Source organism: Halichoerus grypus, chromosome 13 (assembly GCF_964656455.1).
Source record: "Halichoerus grypus chromosome 13, mHalGry1.hap1.1, whole genome shotgun sequence".
NCBI lineage: Eukaryota > Metazoa > Chordata > Mammalia > Carnivora > Phocidae > Halichoerus > Halichoerus grypus.
In genome coordinates, this window is record NC_135724.1 from 89,332,080 (window position 1) to 89,356,294 (window position 24,215).

At 38.1% G+C, this 24,215-nt stretch overlaps 1 protein-coding gene across 3 annotated transcripts in view; it reads right to left on the reverse strand.

Annotated features, from left to right (window-relative positions):
- The window catches only part of SBNO1 (strawberry notch homolog 1), a 56,305-nt gene that overhangs the window by 28,980 nt on the left and 3,110 nt on the right, over nt 1-24,215 (reverse strand). The window contains exons 2-14 of one of the 3 annotated variants that reach the window (XM_078061074.1): nt 18,411-18,542; nt 17,796-17,900; nt 15,860-16,169; nt 11,361-11,461; nt 7,851-7,947; nt 6,086-6,246; nt 4,547-4,680; nt 4,271-4,361; nt 2,675-2,836; nt 1,642-1,777; nt 1,458-1,563; nt 1,169-1,322; nt 42-224 (exon numbers count right to left, since the gene is read on the reverse strand). In XM_078061074.1, coding sequence (XP_077917200.1) covers nt 42-224; nt 1,169-1,322; nt 1,458-1,563; nt 1,642-1,777; nt 2,675-2,836; nt 4,271-4,361; nt 4,547-4,680; nt 6,086-6,246; nt 7,851-7,947; nt 11,361-11,461; nt 15,860-16,169; nt 17,796-17,900; nt 18,411-18,542 — 1,872 coding nt within the window. Of the gene's footprint in view, nt 1-41; nt 225-1,168; nt 1,323-1,457; nt 1,564-1,641; nt 1,778-2,674; nt 2,837-4,270; nt 4,362-4,546; nt 4,681-6,085; nt 6,247-7,850; nt 7,948-11,360; nt 11,462-15,859; nt 16,173-17,795; nt 17,901-18,410; nt 18,543-24,215 lie in introns of all 3 variants that reach the window. The other 2 variants (XM_078061075.1, XM_036080466.2) reach the window with 2 other exon arrangements.

The window sequence follows — 24,215 nt, forward strand, 5'->3', positions numbered from 1 at the left end:
AATATAACCAAAGAATAAATCTCTCAATGTGTCCAACTTACTTTTCCATTCTTGATTTCTTCTCGAGCTAGTTGCACAACCCTTTTAACTTTGGACGCTATGCACAAGTATTTGAAAAATCTCTGATGCGCAGACCAGAACTGACCCCACATGGATTTCTTCATGCGTTGCTCAGCATCAATCAGATCTGCGGCTTGCTGAAATCTCTCTCTGGCAATGACCCACTGAAGATGCATAATCGACATTTTAGACATTTCACCTATGAGTGTGAATTACTTAAAAATGACTGATTCAAGCAAAATAATGGTAGGTGCAAGACTACTTAACATTAATTTAACTACTTAACATTAATTTAATGAACCATATTCAGTAACTTTGGAATCTCTAAACAAATGTTTTTCAGGACACTCATACAGAGTTGCCTCTAAATTCTTATTAGCTACTAGAGTCATTTCAGGGAATAGTTACATTGTAGTTTTTAAAATTATGCAACTTAAATAAATGGCTTTTTTAAAAAAGTTTAAGTGATTTTTACACCCAACATGGGGCTCGAAATCACAACTCCAAGGATCAAGAGTCACATGCCCTCCTGACTCAGCCAGCCACGCACCCCATTACAAATGGCTTTTTTTTTTTTAAAGGATTTTACTTACTTATTTTACAGAGAGAGACACAGCGACAGAGGGAACACAAGCAGGAGGAGTGGCAGAGGGAGAAGAAGGCTTCCTGCCGAGCAGGGAGCTCAATGTAGGGTTCGATCCCAGGACCCTGGGATCATGACCTGAGCCGAAGGCAGACGCTTAATGACTGAGCCACCCAGGTGCCCCACAAATGGTTTTTTAAAATAAATTACTTTGGGGAGCCTGGGTGGCTCAGTCATTAAGCCAGTTTGCCTTCGGCTCAGGTCATGATCCCAGAGTCCTGGAATCAAGCCCCACATCGTGCTTCTCCCTCTCCCTCTGCCCCTCCCCCACTGCTTGTGTTCCCTCTCTTGCTGTCAAATAAATAAAAAAATCTTTGAAAAAATAAAATAAATTACTTTAACAAAGAGAAAGCTTAGAAAATTAGGAAAATAAGAATCTAGTGCCTTATCTGTTGTGTTACAGCAAAATATACTCTTGTGGGCTGAGACATTAAAAATACTAGGAATTAAGAAAAAACTTCTCACCAGCTTGACTGCTTTGTTATACATTTTCACATAGCTCTGAGAAAGAAGAACTTCCTCAATTTTGAAGGTCACTCCAGTAAAGCTCAGCTGTCGAGCAATGTACATTCCTCTAAGCTTCATATCCATAGCAACTATTTCCATGGCACCAACACCTCTGAATAAAATTAAAACACACAGTAACTATCATTAAATATAGTAGGGCTTTAATATAAGTGGGAAAGGTTTTAGTGGTAACACCTCTTTTAGACTGCAACCAAGAACAAATAGTGTATACTGTAAATTGCTTTACCTCCGTTCTACTGCTTGGATAAAATCACTGAATTCTCTAAATGGAGTTCCCTCACCCCATATTCCAAGACGGTTCATATAGGCCATGTTTCGTGGTTCAGAAGCACCTGAAAAATCCCAAAACAAAAAATTTTATAGCTGAAAAAATAACCTACACATACCTTTCAAATAAAATAACAACTCACCAGTGGCACTAGCATAAACAACTCTGGCCTTTGGCAATTTGTTCTGAAGCTCTAGAACTGCTAAGCCTGTCTTGGTTGGCTTTGAAGAACCAACAGGACATAAGTTTTTTGCTTTATGACATTCATCAAACACTATCTGTAGAGAATGAATTAAGGAACATAACATAGTAGCAAATATCTCTAATCTTTAAGGAAAATTTAATGTTTATTTCAAGGCCTTGGGAAACATCCCAAATTTCTGGGGTGGTAGAGTGGGCTAAATTCAAGACAATCAGGAGGGGAGAGATGCCGCTGATAATAAGCCCCTGAGCATTAACTTTTTAAAGTAACACCAACACGCCCATCATCTGGCTTTGTCAAACCTTAACATTTTACCATATTTGCCTCCAACTGTTTTCTTTTTAAGATTACAAACATAAATGAAGCCCTCTATGTGCCTCTCCTTGACATCACCCCTCCCTCTCAAGTCTGAGAGGCAACCACTAATTTTGGTATTTATATTGACTGGATATTTAATTCTTAATTAGAATGGAAGAATGAATCCACTGTGGCAAGAAATGTCCACCACACAGATAATTTTGGCAAATTCTCTAAGTAGAAGTACAACTGGTGACTAACTTAATCACCATTTGAAAAACATTCCTCATGCATGACAGTAAAAGGTCTGCCATGAGCAAATAGGTTTGGAAATCACTAAGTCCAAAGTTTTTTTCCCCTTAGTCTTCTCAGGTGCTTTACTATGTAACATGCAGTATGAATCCCCAAAAGTGGAATACAGTATGCATCACTTCCCACACCTATTAACATTTTCCTAAACCAGGAGCTTAAATATTGGCCTCTTATTATGACAGCTAGAAAACAGACTCCCCCTTGGACACTGGGAAGTCATTAAAGCTCTTATCCCAGCAATTTCAGTTAATCTCAGGATGTAGTTTTAAATGTTTATTCTTACATTCACTTTTGTGTCATTAAAAAATACAAAAACAAAATAAAGAAATAAAGAAAAATTAAAAACATTTGTTGTAAAGGATACCACTCCATCGAAGTCATCACCGCACCAATGCAGAAGTTGTTTTAATCTAGTTTTATATTTACCGCCAGACTGACTTTCACCAATAAGGGAAGAATAGGTAGCAAAAATAACACCCTTTTTCACGCTCCCATTATGTTTGGAAGAAATTTTTCCATATTTAAACTAAAAAAGAAAAAAGAAGAATTTAACATACACGCTTTTCTCTCTGAAAAATCTATCCCACCCAAACTTCTATAGCAGGAAATTGGTGGGTCCATCATGGGTTTTTAGGGAAGTCAAAAGAGCCCCTAAGACCACACACAGAACTTCTACATATGTATACACACACACGCATGCACGCACCTATGTTTATATATATGCACACAACTTCATGATACAATGATCTAGTTTTCATCAAAGTCTCAAAAAACTTTTTTTAAAAAGATTTTGTTCATTTTATTTGAGAAAGAGAGAGTGTGTGCGTGCTTGAGCAGGGGGAAGGGCAGAGGGAGAGGCAGAAGCAGACTCCCCCCTGAGCAGGGAGCTCGATGACAGGCTTGAACCCAGAATCCTGGGATCATGACCTGAGCTGAAGGCAGATGCTCAACCGACTGAGCCACCCATGTGCCCCTCAAAAAATTTCTATCAACAAAAAAAAGATTATAAACCAAACCCCCCTCCAAGAAAAAAAAGTCACAATATTCACACTACAAAAATATTTATTGTGCACTTCCTGTATGTCAAGTCACTATAATTAAGTTCTAAGGCATATATAAAGAATTATGATTAATAGTTAATATACCCTTCTTCAATTAAACGGACAAAGAAATCAAAAATATTTCTAGATGCCAGTTACATGTTTTTAGTTTTGAGCTGTGAGGAATCATTCAAGACATAGTACTTTACCTACCAAACCACAGTCATACCCACCCAAAAAAGCCAATGATGAGCAGGGCAACACTGAACCAACCTAGGGCTCACACAGAAAGTAGATTTATATTTACTTATTTTCAAAAGGCTAAGAGAGAGGTACCTGCAGGAAGTAAGTCTGCCTATTGTACTACTCCAGCTCTTGGTACATAAGAGGTCAGTAAAAATTTGCCAAATGAACATTAAGATTCCTATCAAACTATGCTTTAGATATTGAGACACATTTTCTTCCACGTGACAGAACTGTTTTAACATGAACAAAGGTACAGATGTAAAACTCCAGTGGATATACAAATATCCAAATCAGTCTCCAAGTCTCAACAACTCCCTATGTGCTGTGACTACCTATCCACACAGCTTTACTACACACTGCATCCTTATACTCAGTTATGAGTTTCAGCCATATAAGATTACCTCAGAAACAAAGACAAAAAGAACACCAAAACTGAGAACTCCGTAACAACAGAGACAAGGCCTATTTTGTTTGCCACTATACAACTGTACCTGGCATAGTACTGGACGCATAGTCACCCACAAACCAACAAGAATGGCTAGCACTCACTAATGCTTTCTGTAAAATAATTCACTTAATCCTCACAACAACTCTACAAAGTAGAAACTATTATTCCCATCTCACTGATGAGTCAATATTTACTGAATGACTAACCAAATAGAAAACTTTCATACCTTGTTTAATGAATGAACCAAAATGTTTTTTGCTCCAATATCCCTCAAATCTCTTTCAGCATCATACTTTAAATCATTTGAAACACTGAACCTGCCACATAAAAAAGAAAAAAAAAAACACAAATTAAATGCAAATTCCGTCGATCTAGCAGTATTGAGGATAAATAAAAACAGGACTTGACACTTAAAAAAAAAATACACCTACTCATTAAAACCCATCTCACATGCTGGAATAACTATTCACAAAATAAAGCTTCCACAGTCTTTGGCACTTACCATAATGCTCTTTTTCTACTCAGCAAGTAATTTTCATAGATAATTCCCGCTATCGTCCTTCCTTTTCCCACACCAGCACCATCACCTATTAAGAAGCCAGCACGATCTCCATTAGGTAGGAATGTTTCATGTTGCTGAAAAAGAGAAAGCTGATAATCAATCTACTCCTTTAGATACTGTGGTGATCAGTCTTTACAACACTGTTGTAGGAATATATTAATGTGATCTATATGTATACAAATGGCACACAGTTTGGCTCAATATGGATACTTTCTTTATATTTACTATGTATTCTTTCTGGCTACACTCACATGCACCAGGTAACTGATGTTACTGAAGTTAACAAATTGGTGAGCATTCTTCTGTGTCTCTTTCAATGCCTGCATAGACAAATACAAACTTTTCATCACACATAAATATGGAGGATGGTTACCTGTTCGGCCATTACTTATTTTACAGAACTGGAGTACAAAAGAAGTCCTCTCAAGAAACTGGCATAACTAATTCATGGTTTTGAAAGCCAGTACAACACCCATACAATAATACCACAGTTCATTCAAACAGCCACTAGGGTATGGGATTTTAGATCCTTTCTAGCATTCAGCAAGCAGGGTTAAAAGAGCTAAAACAAATAGTCATCCATCCATCCATCTCCTTAATATATATATTCTTAATCTAATAGTTCTAGCGGATAGACTCCCAATAATGGAATTGTTAGGTCAAAGGATATATATATCTTTTATTTCAAGTAAGCTCTACGATCAATGTGGGGCTAGAACTCATGACCCCAGGATCAAAAGTCATGCTCTATTGACTGAGCCAGCCAGGCACAATAGGCTATATGTATTTTCAACAAATTTATTTATGTATTTATATATGTATGTATGTATGTATGTATTTATTTAGATTATTAAAAAGTACACCACTGAGGAAGCACATGCATGAGAGCTGGGTGCGGGGATAGGAGAGAGAGAATCTTAAGTAGGCCCCACACCCAGCACGGAGTCCGATGCAAGGATTGATCTCACGACCCTGAGATCATGACCCGAGTGGATCAAAGAGTCTGACACTTAACCAACTGAGCCACCCAGGCACCCCACATTTTTAATACATATCCCCAGTGAATTCCAAAGAGGTTATAACATTTTTCATTTCCAATAGAAATGAACCCCCTGCATCCATGCTACCCCTTTAATTTTTTAACACACGAGGGGCACCTGGGTGGCTCAGTAGGTTGGGCGTCCAACTCTTGATTTCAGCTCAGGTCATGATCTCGGGGTCATGGGATCAGGCCCTGCATTGGGCTCCACGCTCAGCACAGAGTCTGCTTATCCCTCTCCCTCTGCTCCTCCCCCTGGCTCACGCACGCTCTCTCTCTAAAAAAAAAAATAAATAATTTTCTAACACATGAAACTTTTATAAAAATCACAAGCACAAGTTTTTCATTCAAGAAAAATTCCTTTGTGTTAAAGCAACTATACTATATGCACTAGGATTAAAAGATAAATACATTGTATGTAGTTACAAAATATTGCTTACCTGGGCTGCATAAGTAATTGCCTCAAGTTGTAATGCTGATAACCAGCCATTATCAATGGTTTCTTCAGAAATGGATGTTTTGTACCAAACATCAGGAGGAGTAACACTGGATAAAGAACTAGTTTCCACTACAGCATCTGGATGACGTAGGCCAATTTTTACTAAATGAAATTTTAAAATACTTCATTTTAGTTTTCTAGGTAATAATGCTCCCAGTTTTATTATATAATATTGCCATATTTTTGCTATCACAGAGCAAATAAAAGTAAATAAGTAACTATACACTCCAGGATACTAAAAAGGCACTGACAGGTGGTAAATTATTATTTAAATTTGATAAAAGGACCTATTTATCAAATACTTATGGTTTAAATAGAGACCTGCTGATTAAAAAAAATCTAGAAAAATACCAACTTAGTTCATATCACCAGGTTCTCCAGTAGCAACAAAACATAATCCTAAATTTGGCAATCTATTTGAGGGACGCCTGGGTGCTCAGTTGGTTAAGCAGCTGCCCTCGGCTCAGGTCATGATCCCAGGGTCCTGAAATTGAGTCCCGCATCGGGCTCCTTGCTCAGGGGGGAGCCTGCTTCTCCCTCTGCCTGCCGCTCACCCTGCTTGTGCGCTCTCTCTCTGACAAATAAATAAAATAGAATCTTAAAAAAAAATCTATTTAAATGCATAAATTAATTAATATTTACAGCTTTGCTGAGCATCTGGTCTATTACTAAACAATGCCATTGTAGCAATGTAAAAGCAGCCATAGCCAATAAATAAATAAACTCATGGGCATGGTTATTTTCCAGTAAAACTTAAAAAGGCAATGGTCCAAATTTAGTTTGCTGACCTTAGTTTAAAGGGCCATAGATAAACTTTCAATTCTTTTATGAAAACTATTATGGGAGTGAGGGAAACCACCCATTTCAGATACCACAACCTAAGATTCATCTTTCAAATGTTTATCATATGTATATATTATTTTTAAGTAGGCTCCATGTCCAACGTGGGGCTTGAACTCATGACCCTGAGATCAAGAGTCGCATACTCAACCAACTGAGCCAGCCAGGCACCCCCAAAGTTAATTTTAAATGACCAGAAATTATGGGATCCTGAAGTCGATACATAGTTGGTAAACAGAAATTTTGAGTTTAAGTAGTATTAGTGGCTTTTTATAGAAACTCGGAGTACATAAAGGATTCTAGCCATGTATTTTTTTCACCTTATCACCCTCATATAATGAAAAAGTGGAACATTTTTACATGAAAGCTAAAAACTATTAATTTTCAATTTGACATAGTGGCCACTAAAAAAATAAATCATGGTTGTTATGGAAAAAAGGGCAGAAGTGTTAATGTACACTTAAATAGCACATTTTATTTTTAAGATTCCCATGTTTTTATGCTTTGTATAAAGTATAGAAAGCTAAGATAGATTTATATCTCTGCAATTTACTATGATTTTATAATCACTGCTAATATGAGCAAAATTAACTTGAAACAAAATAAAACCCAAGCTTTTTTACTCTTAAAGGACTTCAACCCAAAACAGTTCTAAGTCTGCATAGGGAAAATAACCCACAGTCAAATTTTCACGTAGATATTTTAAAACATATTATAGTTCAAAACCTATTACAAAGCTCTTCTCAAATTCTGAGGTACCCAATACCGACAGATCCTAATAGATAATAACGTGTATGGGAAAGTTACTTAAATTCGAGAAGAACCCGGGAAGTCTTTCATTATTTTGACAGATCCCAATGACATACATTTTATCGGCATATACTCTGCATAGGTTTCTGCATGACCCATTTCTTCTTCATCTTCTTCCTCTGGTTCATCTTCCTCTTTCACAACAGGGACCTTCTGTAACACAGAGGGAACATAATCAGAGACTGGAGGCCTAAGTAACACACAGAAAAACTCTTCTGTAGGAATACTAAACAGTCTTCAATCTTGGAAACATGACATACCACTTCTATATTCCCTAAAATCTGGGTCACACTTTGCATCTTCCGTGTTTCTCCAATGAGTACAGATAATCCATGACCTAACTCTCATCCCTAACATACCACTGGGTCACTACAGGGCTCCACCATCCTTCTAACCACCATTATCTCAAACTACTTTCCCCTTCAATATTGCCTACCACCTTCCCTGATGCCCAGAACTCTTTTTAACCTCAGTCTTCAATCTTCATTTCAGTTCCAGGAACAGAAAGACCAAAAGATTTGGGGACAAAAGGTAGATGAGCCCCAGCAGCTCATCCTACAACCTCAATGGCAGAAACTCTGTTGAAGTTACACATCCCACCCTCATTTCAGTGCACCTTCAATTCAGCTGTCTTCTTTCCATCGGACACTGAAACCAAAACCCCAGAAAACTCTGGATTTAAAGGTTCTTCTGAAGGACAGATAATCTATTTCAGACATCTATGTCTCCAAACAACAACAATCATATGTAAGATAGCCAAGCACTTACTCTCCAAACCCTGGCACACCCAAAAATGCAATGGGAAGCTCTTAGTAACTACACCAGGAAAACAGGAATGAAGCCAGACTGTCTCAGGCAACTTGAGTGAATGGTCACCAGTCACATGTTCCTTTGTTTCTTCACAGAATCTTAAAGCGGTAAGGTAGGGAGGAATAGGGGAATAGAAAGACCCTGAACTAGCCTCCTCTCACTACAAGTAAAACCATCAGCAAAGCTCTTTATTAATGTGCTTGTTCAAGAAAAATACAGAGAAAAAGCTGTGAAACCCAGTATATGTAGAAAAGATGACGAAAAAGAAAGAGAAACCAGTCAGGACCTATAAGCAATGCCAAGGACAACAAAGCCTTAAAAGGTAATGGCAGACTTTTTGATTTTTTTTCTTTAGAGTATGATAGCTCACTAAAAGTGGGAGATATAGATAAACATCCAATCAACATCAATCCATGGAATCCTCAGGAAAAAATCCAAAACAGATCTGAATGCTCTTAGAAAGTTTGCCAAAATGAAACTCAATTTCAGAAACTAGACAAAGTGGGGATGGCCAAAGAAACAAATGTAAATCCCCATTCTGCTGTTATTTGTGTGGCCTTAAACAAATCACTTAAATTCTGAGTCCTCCCCATCCCCACCTTCACCCCTTTCCCCACCTATCAAATAATGCATACTAAATGACCAGCCTTCCTTCTCTAGCTTATCTTCCCATATCTGAATTAAAAAAAAAAAAAAATTACCAAGAGTATAACTGAAAGATAAGTTGGTGATACTGTCTGGTCACAGGGACCAGACAGGTAAACTCATAAGCCAGTAAAATGGCAACTGAGGGTCACCAAGCTTAGGGTCAAGGAGATATAATCATGAGGGAGAGTGGGGAAAGACTGTGGTACCTGGAGAAGGCCTGCCCAACACACAAAACAGGTGTTCACTACTCCACTTCAGGAGTATTTTACTAGGTGGGGAATGTGGACCCAGGGTTGTCAGGTACTCCTATTTTTCAGGATAACCTGGAGATCAGGATCTTTATGTGGTATCAACAAAGTGAAAAATTTTCAAAATATTGTGGAGACCAAACATAACACATCTGTCAACTGGCTTTGGTGCATAGTCTACCAGTTTGTAATCTCTGCTAGATGCTTCTTTTCTTTTTTTCTTTTTCTTTAAAGTAAGGTCTATTCCCAACATGGGGCCCGAACTTAAGACTTCAAGATCAAGAGTCACATGCTCCACCGACTAAGCCAGCCAGATGCCCCTGTTAAATGTTTCTTAACTCTAAGGACAACATAGAACTTTTGGCGTATTATGGGCAAAAGTGGGCTGGACTGGGAATCTGAGCACTATGTACATTTCTTAAAGAAAAATGCAATCTTACTTTCTAAAAATCAACTTCCACGTAAGTTGCTGGCACACAACCATTAAATAAACTGGGTCCTGCCAGCATTCATTCTCCTGGTCCCTGTTCAAAACCTCAGGCACAGATTGCTGTCTTTCCAATTCCATATTCCATCCCCAAGTCCTAAAAATCCTTTGGTATTGTTATATGCAGTCATCTCCTATTATCCTTTTTTTACTTTCCCCTAACCCTTTTCCAATCCTCTTTACAATCCCTCAAGTTTAGTCTCTTAACACCTCCCTTCTGGAGTACTTAACCAACCTTCCAACTTGCCTCTCTTCCCCACCACACTCACCCTGAATCACTAACAGGATCCTCCACTTCCAGGGGCCCCCATTGGTGCTGCACCAAGTCCAAAGTCACTGTTTTTTTTAAGATCTATTTATTCATTTGAGAGAGAGCGCACGTACGTATGCAAGCGGGAAGGGTGGGGGAGCAGAGGGAAAGAATCTCAAGCAGACTCCCCACCGAGCACAGAGCCCAGATCTCACAACCCTGAGATCATGACCTAAGCAGAAACCAAGAGTCGGACACCTAACCAACTGAGCCACCCAGGTGCCCAAAGTCTTTGGAACTCAACTCAGGACCCTCCACAGTGCCAAAATCAACCATTCCAACTTCCAACTTCCTCCTGGCTTACCACCATCTAAACATATAGCCACCACCTCCTCTGTGCCTATCAATGCTTTAGCTCCCTTCCTAAAATGCCCTCCTACAGTCTCTCCAAACTCAACACCTAATCTGCATTATACTTGCTCCACAAAATGAAGTCTTCCCAGGCCATCTGAGTCCAGGGAGATTTCCTCTTCCTCCAATTTCACAATCCTAATTGTATCTCAATGTACTTTTTGCTGTACTTTATACTACTTAAACCACGTGCTTGTCAAATTGTGTGATTATGGAAAGGGGAGCCATGTAGTCTACCTCTTGTAAAAACCCACCACACACATGCAGTATTATACACAGCACAGTTATGAAATAAATGTAGAGTTCATTAACCCAAGGCATTTCCAAAATTTAAGGAAAAAAAATTACTTATAACTAGAACATTATATGATCTGACAGCTCATAACTAGCTATATATTTAGGTTCAATCCCCAAAGGGACAGTTATCAAATACTGTAGTTAACTCCACATTATCTTTGTCTCTGATCAGAAAAGATTCACAATAAAAGGATGTCAGTACTGCGTGTAATACTAAACCCTATCAAATATGCAAGCTATAATAACCTTGTTTAGTATGTCCGTTTATGTTAGATATTTAATGCTTATTCATTAGTTCATGTAGTTGAGTAGCCCCCCTTCACCCAAAAATAAGTTTTCTGTGGGTTGTTTTAGAGCACTTTTAGCCAAGTATATTTCTACACCACGTAATACAGATGCAGCTTTTGAAACTCACCATGGTTGGAGAAAAACTCCTCATTTTCATGTCGTTTATCCATATTCTTGCTACTTCTTTATTAGAAGATTCTTTCTTTACTGTACCATTGCTTACATCAGCTGAGGGGAAGAGTTATTAGATTTTAGAACAAAATCTCAATTTCTTTTCAGTAAAAGTTTTACTAAAAAATTTTTTACATTCAGGTTTAAAAAAAAATGTTAAATCTAAGGAGTCAGTAAGTTTACTGAATTCACAAACCAAAGAATACCAACCTATTTGTCACTAACTTAAAGCAAGCATAAGAATGAAAACATTCAAAGCTATGTGTTATCACGGAGCTAAGATTTAACCTTAGAAAACAAGTAACTTAAACAGAAATGTGTGTACAGGAAACCTGAGACCTAGTTATGAAAAGGACATCTTCACCAGAAGTGTTTGATAGCTTATTTTAATACACATACCAACAGCCAGCATTACTTTGGGACACTTCACTTGGTTCATCAAAAACAAACAAACCAGAATGGTGTTATTACCAAGACAGAATCAATCTCATCTGAGTTGGTGATACTTATTTTCAAGGCAAATAATTATTTCTTGGAAGGAAAAAAATTTGGGGAACTCTATTTTCCTCCTCTCCTTAGAATAAAGATCCAAACAATAAATCTTTTCTTCTTCTATACCAGTGGTTTACAAACTCTATTCAGATACAGCAAGAGAATCCCTCAATCCAAGTATCAGGCCAAGTAGAACTGCTTGACTGAGTAGCCTAGAGCCCCTGTAATCAGCCCGCATCCCTGAAGCACTCTTCAGGTACTTGGGATTTCTGAGATCAGTGTGAAAATCACACCAGAATAACTGATTAACATCTTATCTATTCTACCAAAAGACAGGGAGTGTATGGGAGACTGTCACTTGGGAATCCAAAATGACAACTGAAGTGTTAACAAAACAAAGAGAATGGAACAGAGATAACAAATTTATATGTTTAATGTAACTGTGGGACAGCAAGTGAACAGTTTGCAGAGTACAGAACTGGACCTTACGTGAGAGCTTAGAACCCAAACAGAGAGCCAAAGGGCTCAAGGCTCCAGAAGGGGCAACACCCACAGATAAGTGAGAAGGGAACGTGCAAAACCTTGCTCTTTGCAGTTTCATACTTTTAATGTTCTTCCCTTCCAGTAAAAAGATGACCCTCTGCTACAACACAAAAGTATGCTTATCTTTGGCATTCACTTACATGTTTCATTTTCAGCCCTGGTCTAGTCTGATAGTTTCTCAGGCTTCCGCACAAGGATGGCCTTGACTTGTAGTCTTTTGTCTTTTTAAAATTACTCCACTGGATGTGGGAGATGTTACTGTACTAAGCATTACTCGATTAGCTCGAAACCTATCCTGTTTTGTTTTACTTTCTAAACCTCCCTCATAATAGCACAGTCTTCTTTAAATTATGAGAACATGTGCTGATTTGAGGAGTGGAATACTCAGGAAGCCACTCACATAAAAGCAGCAGGATTTCTCCTCAAACTCAAAGACTTTAATGACAGCTGCTTCCACTAACTGCTGATCATCCATGTCTCCCAGGAGTCATTCCAGATGCTGCCCTGCACCCCAGCTAGGTCAGGGCCATGCCTGCTCTCCATGGTGGAGCAGAGTAAAAATGAGCCCTAAGACAGTTAAAATGACTTCTTAATGGGCACGTAGTTACCAGGTTGCAGTTAGTTCAGGACAATGACCTTGAGAGTAAACTATAGCCATAAGGACACAATGGTATGGACTCAAACAAAAGATTAGATTATCTGATATTTTTAATTACATCTGTCATTAAAGACAAAGTTAGTTCTATATCACCCTACAAACTCTTCTTGGCCACTGTTTTAGAATGTTCCAGCCCTCTACTTCACAAACACAAGCACAATTTCCAAGCAGTCCATTCTGCCACAAAATTATATACTAGTCTATATCAGGTACTAAAACTTCTCTCCCAATATTAGAAAAATAAGGCAGCTTTTGGAAAAGGAACTGTTTAATACTTATCAGCTCATTCCAAACCCTAATAAAATGCTATTTATGTACTAGTATAAATCCTCAGGAACCTCCAAGCCCAAAGAAATTTACAAAAAAAAAAAAAAGCACCCATTCCTACACTAAAACTATAAAATAGTGGTCAGCTCAGAATATAACTGAGGTCAGTTATCACTTCCAACTGTGCCACCCTGGTACTGTTACATAACAGGTACTCAAATACACTTCAGCTGAATGTAGAAGGGAAAGGAAGAATATCCCACTTAAGAGTTCACGTTTTTCAGTTTTTAAAACTGTACTACTAAAATTTGATGTAGTCAAGATTTTAAAATACATCTAATAATTCTATTTTTTTTTTAAGATTTTATTTATTTGACAGAGAGAGACACAGCGAGAGAGGGAACACAAGCAGGGGGAGTGGGAGAGGGAGAAGCAGGCCTCCCGCGGAGCAGGGAGCCCGATGCGGGGCTCAATCCCAGGACCCTGGGATCATGACCTGTAACGACTGAGCCACCCAGGCACCCCTAATAATTCTATTTTATCCTTAAAAATTACCTTACTAATCATGAAGCTTCCTCTGAACACTGCACTTAAAACTATAACCTCTTTCTGCCCCACACCTCATTTTGTTTCTCTCCACAGTGCTTATTCCTTTCAGACACACTATATAACTTCTTTATTTTGTTTATTGTCTCTCTCCACTAGAATGCAAGCTCCATGACAGCAGAAATCTCAATTTTCTTCCCAGCCACAGCCTCAAAATCCCAGAACAGTGCATAGTAGGCACATAGCAGGCACTCAATAAATATTTGTTGAATAAATGAACAATAACATTCTAAAGAAAAACTAACAATAAAATCTATATTCATTATCCATAAATAAACTCTTTAAAAAAATGTAATCAAACCACTGTTGAACTTTCCCCCTTAAACCCTATCCTTAAAAAAATAAATAAATAAAAATAAATAAATAAACCCTATCCTTAGGGGTGCCTGGGTGGCTCAGTCGTTAAGCGTCTGCCTTCGGCTCAGGTCATGGTCCCAGGGTCCTGGGATCGAGCCCTACATCAGGCTCCCCGCTTGGCGGGAAGCCTGCTTCTCCCTCTCCCACTCCCCCTGCTTGTGTTCCCTCTCTCGCTCTCTGTCAAATACATAAATAAAATCTTAAAAAAATTAAATAAATAAACCCTATCCTTAAAGGATTAGCTCGTGGTGATGGTTGAACAACTCTTGTGAATATACTAAAATCCACTGAACTGTGTACTTTAAAAGGATGAATTTCATGGTATATACAATGTATCTCAATAAAGCTGTTTTTTAAAAAAGAATTATATGGGTGCTCATTCTTTAAAAAATATATATATATAGTATGGGGCGCCTGGATGGCTCAGTTGGTTAAGTGTCTGACTTTGGCTTAGGTAGTGATCTCGGGGTCCTGGGAGCAAGCCCCCCCCCCAATGCTCTCTAATAGATAGATAAAACCTTTTTTCAAAAAATGAATTATTTTACAATAAAAACGTATGTATCTTACTTTGTTTTAAAAAAATTTTTATTTATTTGAGAGAGTGCGTGTGAGCAGGGGGAGGAGCAAAGAGAGAGGGAGAGGGACAAGCCGACTCTGCACTGAGGCAGATGCCAGGCTCAATCCCAGGACCCTGAGATCATGACCTAAGCCAAAATCAAGAGTCAGATGCTCAACCAAGGCACCCCAAAAATGTATGTATTTTTTTTTTTTTTTAAAGATTTTATTTATTTATTTGAGAGAGAGAGTGAGAGAGAGAAAGAGCACAAGAGGGGGGAGTGGGAGAGGGAGAAGCAGACTCCCTGCTAAGCAGGGAGCCCGATGCGGGACTCGATCCCGGGACTCCAGGATCATGACCTGAGCCGAAGGCAGTTGCTTAACCAACTGAGCCACCCAAGCACCCAAATGTATGTATTTTAAAAGAGAATTTACTAAATACACAACTACTCACAAGCAATAAAGCCAATGACAGGCAAAATAATAAAACTGTAAAAGTCAGAGTTAAAGCGTAAAGTATCAGTTTAAAGCTAGTTACCTCACGCATGGTCCACGGACCACCAGCAATAGCACCTCTGAAAAGCTTGTTAGAAATGCAGGATCTTGGGCCCTACCCCAGACCTACCAAATCTGATTCTGTTTTTGAACAAGATCTCCAGGTGATTCAGAGGCACTTCTCAAGTTTGAGAAGTACTGATTTAAAGGACTGAGAAAATGTTAACCAGTTATTCCCAATATATAAAACTGAGATCTCATGGTGTTAACTAATGTAGCCACCTGGTAATTCCACACTTCATTTCAAGGTAAATGCTACTAGGGCTTCTAAATTTCTCCTTCCTTTGAATTGTATAAATACAAAGTCATAAAATATGTCCTTCACACCCAGTTCGTTTAAGACCCAAGGAAACCCTTAAAAACACACTGACACATCTTACCAACAGGAGCCAGCTGACACTACTGAAAACAGACAGACTTACTAGCTGCTGTTGCAACTGGCTGAGCAATATTAGCTGGTGGCTTCAGTTTCATGAGTTCATTCAGACTATTGTTTTTCAGCAGATCCTTCAGCTGAACCTGGTCTTTTGAGGGTGCAGAGGTCATGGCATTTCGTACTGCTGGTGCTGAGACTGAAGGGCGTGTGTTTGCAGTAGTCTGGATAAACTTTGTTAAAGTGATGGTCTGCCTATTTGTTGTTACAGGCGGTGTTTTAGTCATTACAATTGTAGATCCCAGGGTTGGAAGCTGATTTATTTGATTCAGCACAAATGTTGTAGTAGATGGAGGCTGCTGCTATAAAAGAAAACCGTTATACATCAGACCACTGAGAAGTACTGAACTCTCTAACGTGGCTTAGATTCACCAGCATGGGAGGCCATTTAAACATCTAAAACTGACTTTAATTCTTACCTAAACACTGGCACTGTTATTTTTAACTGAATATGCCTAACTATAAACTACCAAGTTAAAACACACCACTTTGAGGGGAAAAAAGGTACAGTAAGAGTGTGACATATTCTACAATTGTAGGGGGCAGCAAACATAAAATGGGACTATCCTAACTAAGCTGTGATGTGTAATAATGCTATATAATACAAGGACTAGGAACAGAAAGAATTTCTAATCCCAGCACTGCCCCAACTAGGTCGATAACTTTAGGCAGATCACTTCACCCCCAGAGGCCCAGGCTCTCTGGGATCCATTTTCCATTGCTAGCATTCTACGATTCTTGTCCAATGCTTTGTTTGCTATCATACAGACTATACCAATGTTTAGAATTTAAAAGATAAAACCACCAAGCAGAGTTTTAAATATCTATGCTGCATGAATGATCCAGTCAATCCACCAATATCACATACTGGTGATAATATGGGTACTACCCTTGAGCCTAAGACAAAGCTACATAGCATTTTATTTTTTATAGTTGGGGGTAGAGGGGGACATTAGGAGTTGGACAAAAATGCAGTAAAAAAAGGTCAAAGATTGGGAGGATGACAATGTGTCTGTGACTACAATGGACTCAAGTACAATCAAGATATTTTTAAATTTCAGTCTATTTCTATTTCCTTTCCTCCTCAAACTATTTGTTATTTTTCCATGACTCCTATAACAAGAATCTTAGAGATTACCACTCATCACTTTTTTATTTTTTAAAGCAGGCAGCTTTGGGGTGCCTGGCTGGCTCAATCGTAGAGCATGCAACTTCTTAATCTAGGGGTCGTGAGTTTGAGCCCCACACTGGGCATGGAGTCTACTTTAAATAAATAAGTAAAGCAGGCCGCTTATATATTTATTTATTTATTTATTTATTTATTTATTCAAATAATTTAAATAATCTCAACACTCAACGTGGGGCTCAAACTCACAAACCCGAGATCAGGAGTCACATGCTCCACCAACCGAGCCAGCTAGGCATCCCACCACTTATCACTTTTAAATAAAACTCTTGACAATAATTTATCATAAGTTATCAAATTTTTAACCAGTTTCTAATAATTTTATATGCTAGCCTTAAGTTAATAATTGCTACGTTTAAGGTAAAATCAGATGAACTCCATATTTAAAGCACAATTACCATTACATAAAAATCACATATACCAATGGACAAAAGCTGAAATCAACAAGGAAAAATGAAATGTGTAGTGGAATAATGTGTAACTCATCTTTACTTCATGAATTTTGTATCATTTACAATAAGTAAATTCAAAAAACTCTGTTTTGTCCTAATTATCTTTTGATCAACATAACTACAGGAAGAATGAAAGAAATGTTTTATCAAATAGGAGCTGAGAGTAGCATATTGGAAAGTAGCAAAAAACAGAACTGGTAAGATAAAACTACTTCATATTACAGGTTATTTTCTTACTATAATTCAAAGCCATTTTAGCAGTCACGCCAAATGTAAATCATTCTTACCCTAACATTTAGTAGCGCTGGAGTAGGTACCGTCTCTGGCTCTGGTTTCACAGGAACTGCTGCTTCAGTCTCCAAACCTAGTTCTAATGCACTAAGTGGCATGGACTAGAGAGAAAACAACATCAGAGAAAGAAATAAAAAATGATGGCAGTGAATTCTGTTTCAAGAATAAAAGATTATTTATTAAAACAAAAAAAATGTCAAGTTTTAGACTCAAACACATTGTAAAATCTCTGATACCAGGTAGGAACTAATAATCTTTGGAACTACATCTTCACAAAACTATACTGACAACAGAATCTTATTTTTACTTTCAGAGAATGTACATAGTGAAACCTCAGAAGAGGGTTCCTATAAAGTACAAAGACAACTAGTAAGGAGATTAACCAACCTCCCACAAGAGCTCTAAGCAATTCATCTCTTACTTTTATATATATATCAAAGCAGGAAATGTCTTCTCACTGCAAATATTTTCCATCTCATGAGTGAAGACTAATATAAAAATAACACACACGTGCTTATTTAAAATTATGTCTTAATAATGCCTGCCTCTATAAGTAGAAATTAAAATTAAGAAACAATCTACTTTTTACAGAGGCTTCGGGAAACTCTTACCTGCTGAACTGAAGGAGTAGGTGTTGGAGTTGCAAGCCCCGCATCTCCCCCATCAATATCAAAGAGGTCATTCGGACTAATTCCACTCTCACTCAAAGCAGCAAGCAGTAAATCTTGCCCTGGCTCCACCATCTTTAGAACAAAATATTTAATATTAACATAAAAAACTTAAAATGCCAATTAACTCTCTTCTAAATACAAACCAACATCTTCTACCAGATCCATCCATTTGATATTTATGAAGAATCTGCTACATATCAGGCAAGAAGGATGAAAGAGAAATAGTCTCTGATTCCAAGAAATTCATAGTAAGATGAAAAGGACAGAGAAATATGTAAATCACAGCAAGAGTATATGTGTACAAAATGCTGTGGGAACAGAGAAGGAATGCTGAACTTTGCCTGGGGAGAGAGGTTACAAAGATGACTGTGGAACTGAGTCTCAAGGAAGAAATCACCAGGTGGATAAGGATCTTCTGAACAGCGCATTCACACTTACGGAGATATGAAAGACATTGGCGCTCTTTAAGAACAATGGTTAAGAGTAATTCATCATTGGTATGGAAGTTCAGAACAGAAATCCAAGCCTCACGCAGGTGATGACAAGAGATGAGGAAGGTATCACCCACGACCTTGTATACCATGCTAGAGTGTTCAGTTAATCCCATGGGTAGTGGGGGTCAGAAAAGAGTTTTAGATAGAGAACTGCACGACATAGTCAGATTTGTGACTTAGATTATTCCGAGGAAGTATGGAAGCAAACTGAGAATGGGTAGAATAAGACCAGAAGGAGGGAGACATTTTAGGTAACTGCTAGAGCAGACCGAGAGAGAGATGATGTGGGGCGCCTGGGTGGCTCAGTCAGTTAAGGGTCTGCCTTTGGCTCAGGTCATGATCCCAGGGTCCTGGGATAGAGCCCAGCATCAGGTTCCCTGCTCAGCGGGAGGCCTGCTTCTCCCTCTGCCCCACCCTCTTCCCCTGCTCCTGCACGTTCTCTAATAAATAAAACCTTAAAAAAACAACAAAAAAAGAGAGATGATGTGCTATAATAGCAGGGTGTAGAAAAAAGGGGGGATGAATTTCATTAGGAAGGACAATCCATAATACTAAGTTTATATAAAAGCTAAAATGGAAGAGAATAAGAAAGACACAAAAAGCATGAGTTGATGGATGATCAGATTTAAGCCAAGAGAAAGTGAAAAAATAAACACTGAGCCTGGAGACCCCAAAATGAGTTATATAGAGTTTAGCGAGAGAAAATACCTATTTAGGAACAAGCAAATATTTTATTTAAAGATTTTGTTTATTTATTTATGGGGGCGGGCAGAAGGGGAGGCAGAAGGAGAGAATCTCAAGCAGACTGTGCTGAGTGTGAAGCCTGAAGCGGGGCTCAATCCCACAACCCCGAGATCATGACCTGAGCTGAAACCAAGAGTTAGACGCTCAACTGAATGAGCCACCCAGGCGGCCCCGCAAATACATTTTAGATTTGGGTTTTCTTGATACAATGTATCAAAGTAATTTACCACCAAAATGGATTTTTATCCATTTTGTAAGGGGAAAAAAAGCTTAACAGAACTTTCTTGATTTTTTTTTTTTTTTAAAGATTTTATTTATTTATTTGACAGAGACAGAGATAGCGAGAGCAGGAACACAAGCAGGGGGAGTGGGAGAGGCAGAAACAGGCTTCCTGCCAGGCAGGGAGCATGATGTGGGACTCAATCCCAGGACCCTGGGATCATGACCTGAGCCGAAGGCAGACGCTTAACGACTGAGCCACCCAGGCGCCCAGAACTTTCTTGATTTTTAACGTTTGTCATTAACTTATCTGAAATAACCAATTTATATACATAAACATGAAAAGTGACTGTACTTGTTTTTCCCAAAAAACTAATTTCATGTTACATAAATAATACACTAATCTTTAGCTAGTTCATTTGTTCTCAGGCTGTGTGAAAGAATTAAGTATCACTGTTCTCATTCTGTCCTACAAAAAGAAAGCGTTAGTCTCTTTGACCATGACTTCCAACATATAAGAACTACTATTTCAAATGAAAGTATGATATTTAACAGAGAAATCCTCTACTAGGTAGGTCTTTGTCACATAAGCCTATACATCATTTAGAAAGAAGTTCTAGCAGAAACATGAATGAGTTTAAGGTAGAAACCACAGATATCCAGAAATGAAACTCAGGGCAGACCTACTGTTTAAAGGAGGGTCTTAAACAGATAGCCCCAAGGAAGAAGAAATAGCCCAAAGAAGATTTCCCCAGAATTTTTCAGAGAAAGGAAAAGTCTATGGAAAAATACATTTTGAGCAGGAAAGAGGAAAGAAGGTAAGGAAACTGACAGTGACTAAGTATCTTTTACAAGCCTGACACAGTGTTAGGCTCTTTGTGTACACTATGAGACCACAACAACCCCGAAAAAGATAGACATTATAATTTTTTAGAGATGAAACAGAGGCTCAGAAACCTTAAAGTACCTATACCTACCCAGACCTAGATTGTTCAAATTCCCAAACCCCACGCATTCTCTTTCCAAAGAATAGATCCAGAAGTCAATGTTGCAAACCTAAGTTTCAATACTTAACTTTGGAATAAATGCCAGTCTGAGATTAAAATCGGAACGGAGATAGATTATTGGATAGCAAGATGGAAACAATATGAAGGGACTGAACAGGGGACAAACAGGAGAAATGTCCCAATATAGATTTAAAATAAAGTTGATCATTTTTCTAATATAGACACACCTGACCATACTTTACACGTTATCCTAGTACATAGTACAAACATGTACCAAGACAGCTAAACCAATGCTTTAAAAACATTTCAACCTGGGCGCCTGGGTGGCTCAGTCAGTTAAGTGTCCAATTCTTGATTTCGGCTCAGGTCATGATCCCAGGGTCGTGAGATTGAGCCCTGTGTCGGGCTCCCTGCTCACTGGGGAGTCTGCTTGAGATTCTCTCTCCTTCTGCCCCTCCCCGCCAACATGTGTGCACACTCTCGCTCTCTCAAAAATAAATAAATAAATAAATAATAAATCCTAAAACAGCAACAACAAAACATTTCAACCTACATTAAGACCACTGATCTGTGAGAAAAGGGGGTGGTTGTGGCCTGCTTGCTATGGTTAATCCTGACCTAGATTAATAGAACTCCAGACACTATCAAAATGTCATCTTTTTTAAGTAAATACTGAAAATAATGATTTATTTACATTTGAAACAAAAATACATTGTTTTAAACCAATGACTCCTAAACAACAGACCAAAGAACACTTGGAAGCCAAAGGATCCATTAATCCATTAGATGCACACCAAGCTCTGTCTAATTATACTAAAAAAGTACAGAAACATCATTGATGAAAGCAAACAAAAATCAGAGAAGCATTACTAAATTCATGAGAGGTTTTTGAAATATATTTTCTGAACAATGAGCATTGAAAGTATAAAAATATCATGGAAGGGAAAAATTTGGGGGGAAACTTGGTATTTTTACAAGAAATTAACAGTACAGTTTATAACACTATCACTGACCTACTGAAAACTCATTCACAGGAATCACAATTTGAGACCTCGGAGTAGTGACTTAATAATGACAATGTCTTTTACAAGCTATTTTTTAAAAATATTTTATTTATTTCAGAGAGAGAGAGCACGCGTAAGCGCATGAGTGAGGGGTAGAGAGAGAGGGATAAGCAGACTCTCCGCTGAGCAGGGAGCCCGATGCGGAACCCGATCCCAGGACCCTGAGATCATGACCTGAGCCAAAGGCAGATGTGTAACCAACTGAACCAGCCAGGCGCCCTTTTCCAAGCTATTAATGAAAAATATCTTAGGTTTATATACATAATATACACAAACAAAATCTAGGGATGCTTTCTTAGCCAATTGGGTACAAATTCTCTACTTGAACTTTTCTGCAGTGAGAAAGGGAGCAGGGAATACAGAGGAACATCTCTAATTTTCTCTAACTCCATTAGGCAAAACCCTTAATATTAAAAAAAAAACAAACCCTTAATATTTAATCATTCTCCTATTCTGAAACTATTACAGACTCACAGAATTTCAGTCTTCAGGCAGAGAGCCCTTAAAAGGTTATATTATTCAATCTTCTCCTCACCTTATAAGTAAGATTTATTCTTGAGAAGGAAAACATTTTCACTTAAAACCTACTAAATAGAATATAAATGCAAATACTGTTAAATGTAAGAGAACTGTGTTACAGTGTCTACAAAGGATTTCATAGACCTTAGGTGACATTTAACATGTAGCAATCCAACAAACCCAAAAGTTACCAACCCCAGAGTGATTCTATCTAAAAAAATGGACAACAAAAAGGTTCCATTTCTATCATAAATACTTAGGAAAATACCACCTATTTCAAAATAATACACCTATGAAAGCGTCTAGTAAGATAAATAAGAAACAAGGACAAGGTAGTAGAGAGAAACTAAGCCATCCTTGGCAGGAAGAGAATCCTGAGAAACAATAGCCAATCAGAAGAATGAAAGGATACAGTTCCCACTGAGAATACCAACACTGAAACCTATCAACCAGGACAAGGTTCCTCTTGTTGAGACCTAAAGCAGATCTTTACAGCTCTGGGCAGATACAAGGGATCTATCTGCAGCAGTGAAAGCACACCACAGAGGCCGGGGTAGACTATGAAGTCAAACAGAATATCTGGGTTCAAACACTGGCTACCTCATGCACCAGTAATAGAATATGGTCAAGTAATAACTTATGTGACTCAGTTTCCTCATCTTCAAATGGGAATAATAATAGAACCTATCTTATAGGATTGCTGTTGAATAAATGTTATGCTACTGGCTATTAACTACTATTTTGATATTAGTATCATGTCAAAAAATAGGTTTTCTCCTATATCACTGATACAACACTATTTCCCAGAATACCAACTCTGTTGGCAATCCACTCACTAATTAACTTCCAAATGAATTCTTTGAAATACACTAGTTCCTTTTTGCCTGTGTCACATATTCAATTTGTCCAGTTAATCAATTGGTGTGTCTAGAGAAAACTGGTAGACCTCTTTATATGTGCAAAGATATCACTTAGCAAGTATCTTTGCCTAATAATAAACAGGACTTTTTCTCTTTATTTAATAGCACTATGTCTTTTAACTCAGCTTCAGCTTTGCTTTTACACAGCCCAGAGGAGATGACAGACATTTAGTTTAAGAAGCTGGAAGGATGATGATCCTCTCAAAATTTAGCTGATACAGTTCATGAACAAGGTATTTATTTAGTGTCTACTGAGTGCTGGTTCTTTAAGAACATCAGGAGAAAAAGAAGATAATATGAAGAAGTTCATTAACAAGGATTTTCATTACCTACAAGGGAAAAATCTGTAGTTTTTAACAGCTATTTTTCAAGGGAACACTTGCTCAGTAAAGTGTGCCTCTCCCCACTCTCACTGAGAAACTTTTTATAGGAAGAATGGATTCACAAAGTAACATGCAGGTAACAAAGTTTCAAACATGCTTTACCAAAAAAGCACATGAAAGAAATGGGGGGGGGGGGGTGTGAAACAACTTTCTTGGTTACCACCATCATCCAGATCCCTAGTCATTTTGAGATTTACTATAGGATTGGATTTTTTCTCTTTTAACCCTCAAGATAACCCATGAGTAAATACTACATGTTATCCCTTTGTCATAGATGAAAAACTGAGGCTTAGAAAAATGAATTGTAACAAGGTAACAAAACAAGTGTGGAGCAGAATTAGATACCCAGGAGCTCTGACCCCATATCCCTCCAAGATTCTGTATTCTTAAATCTG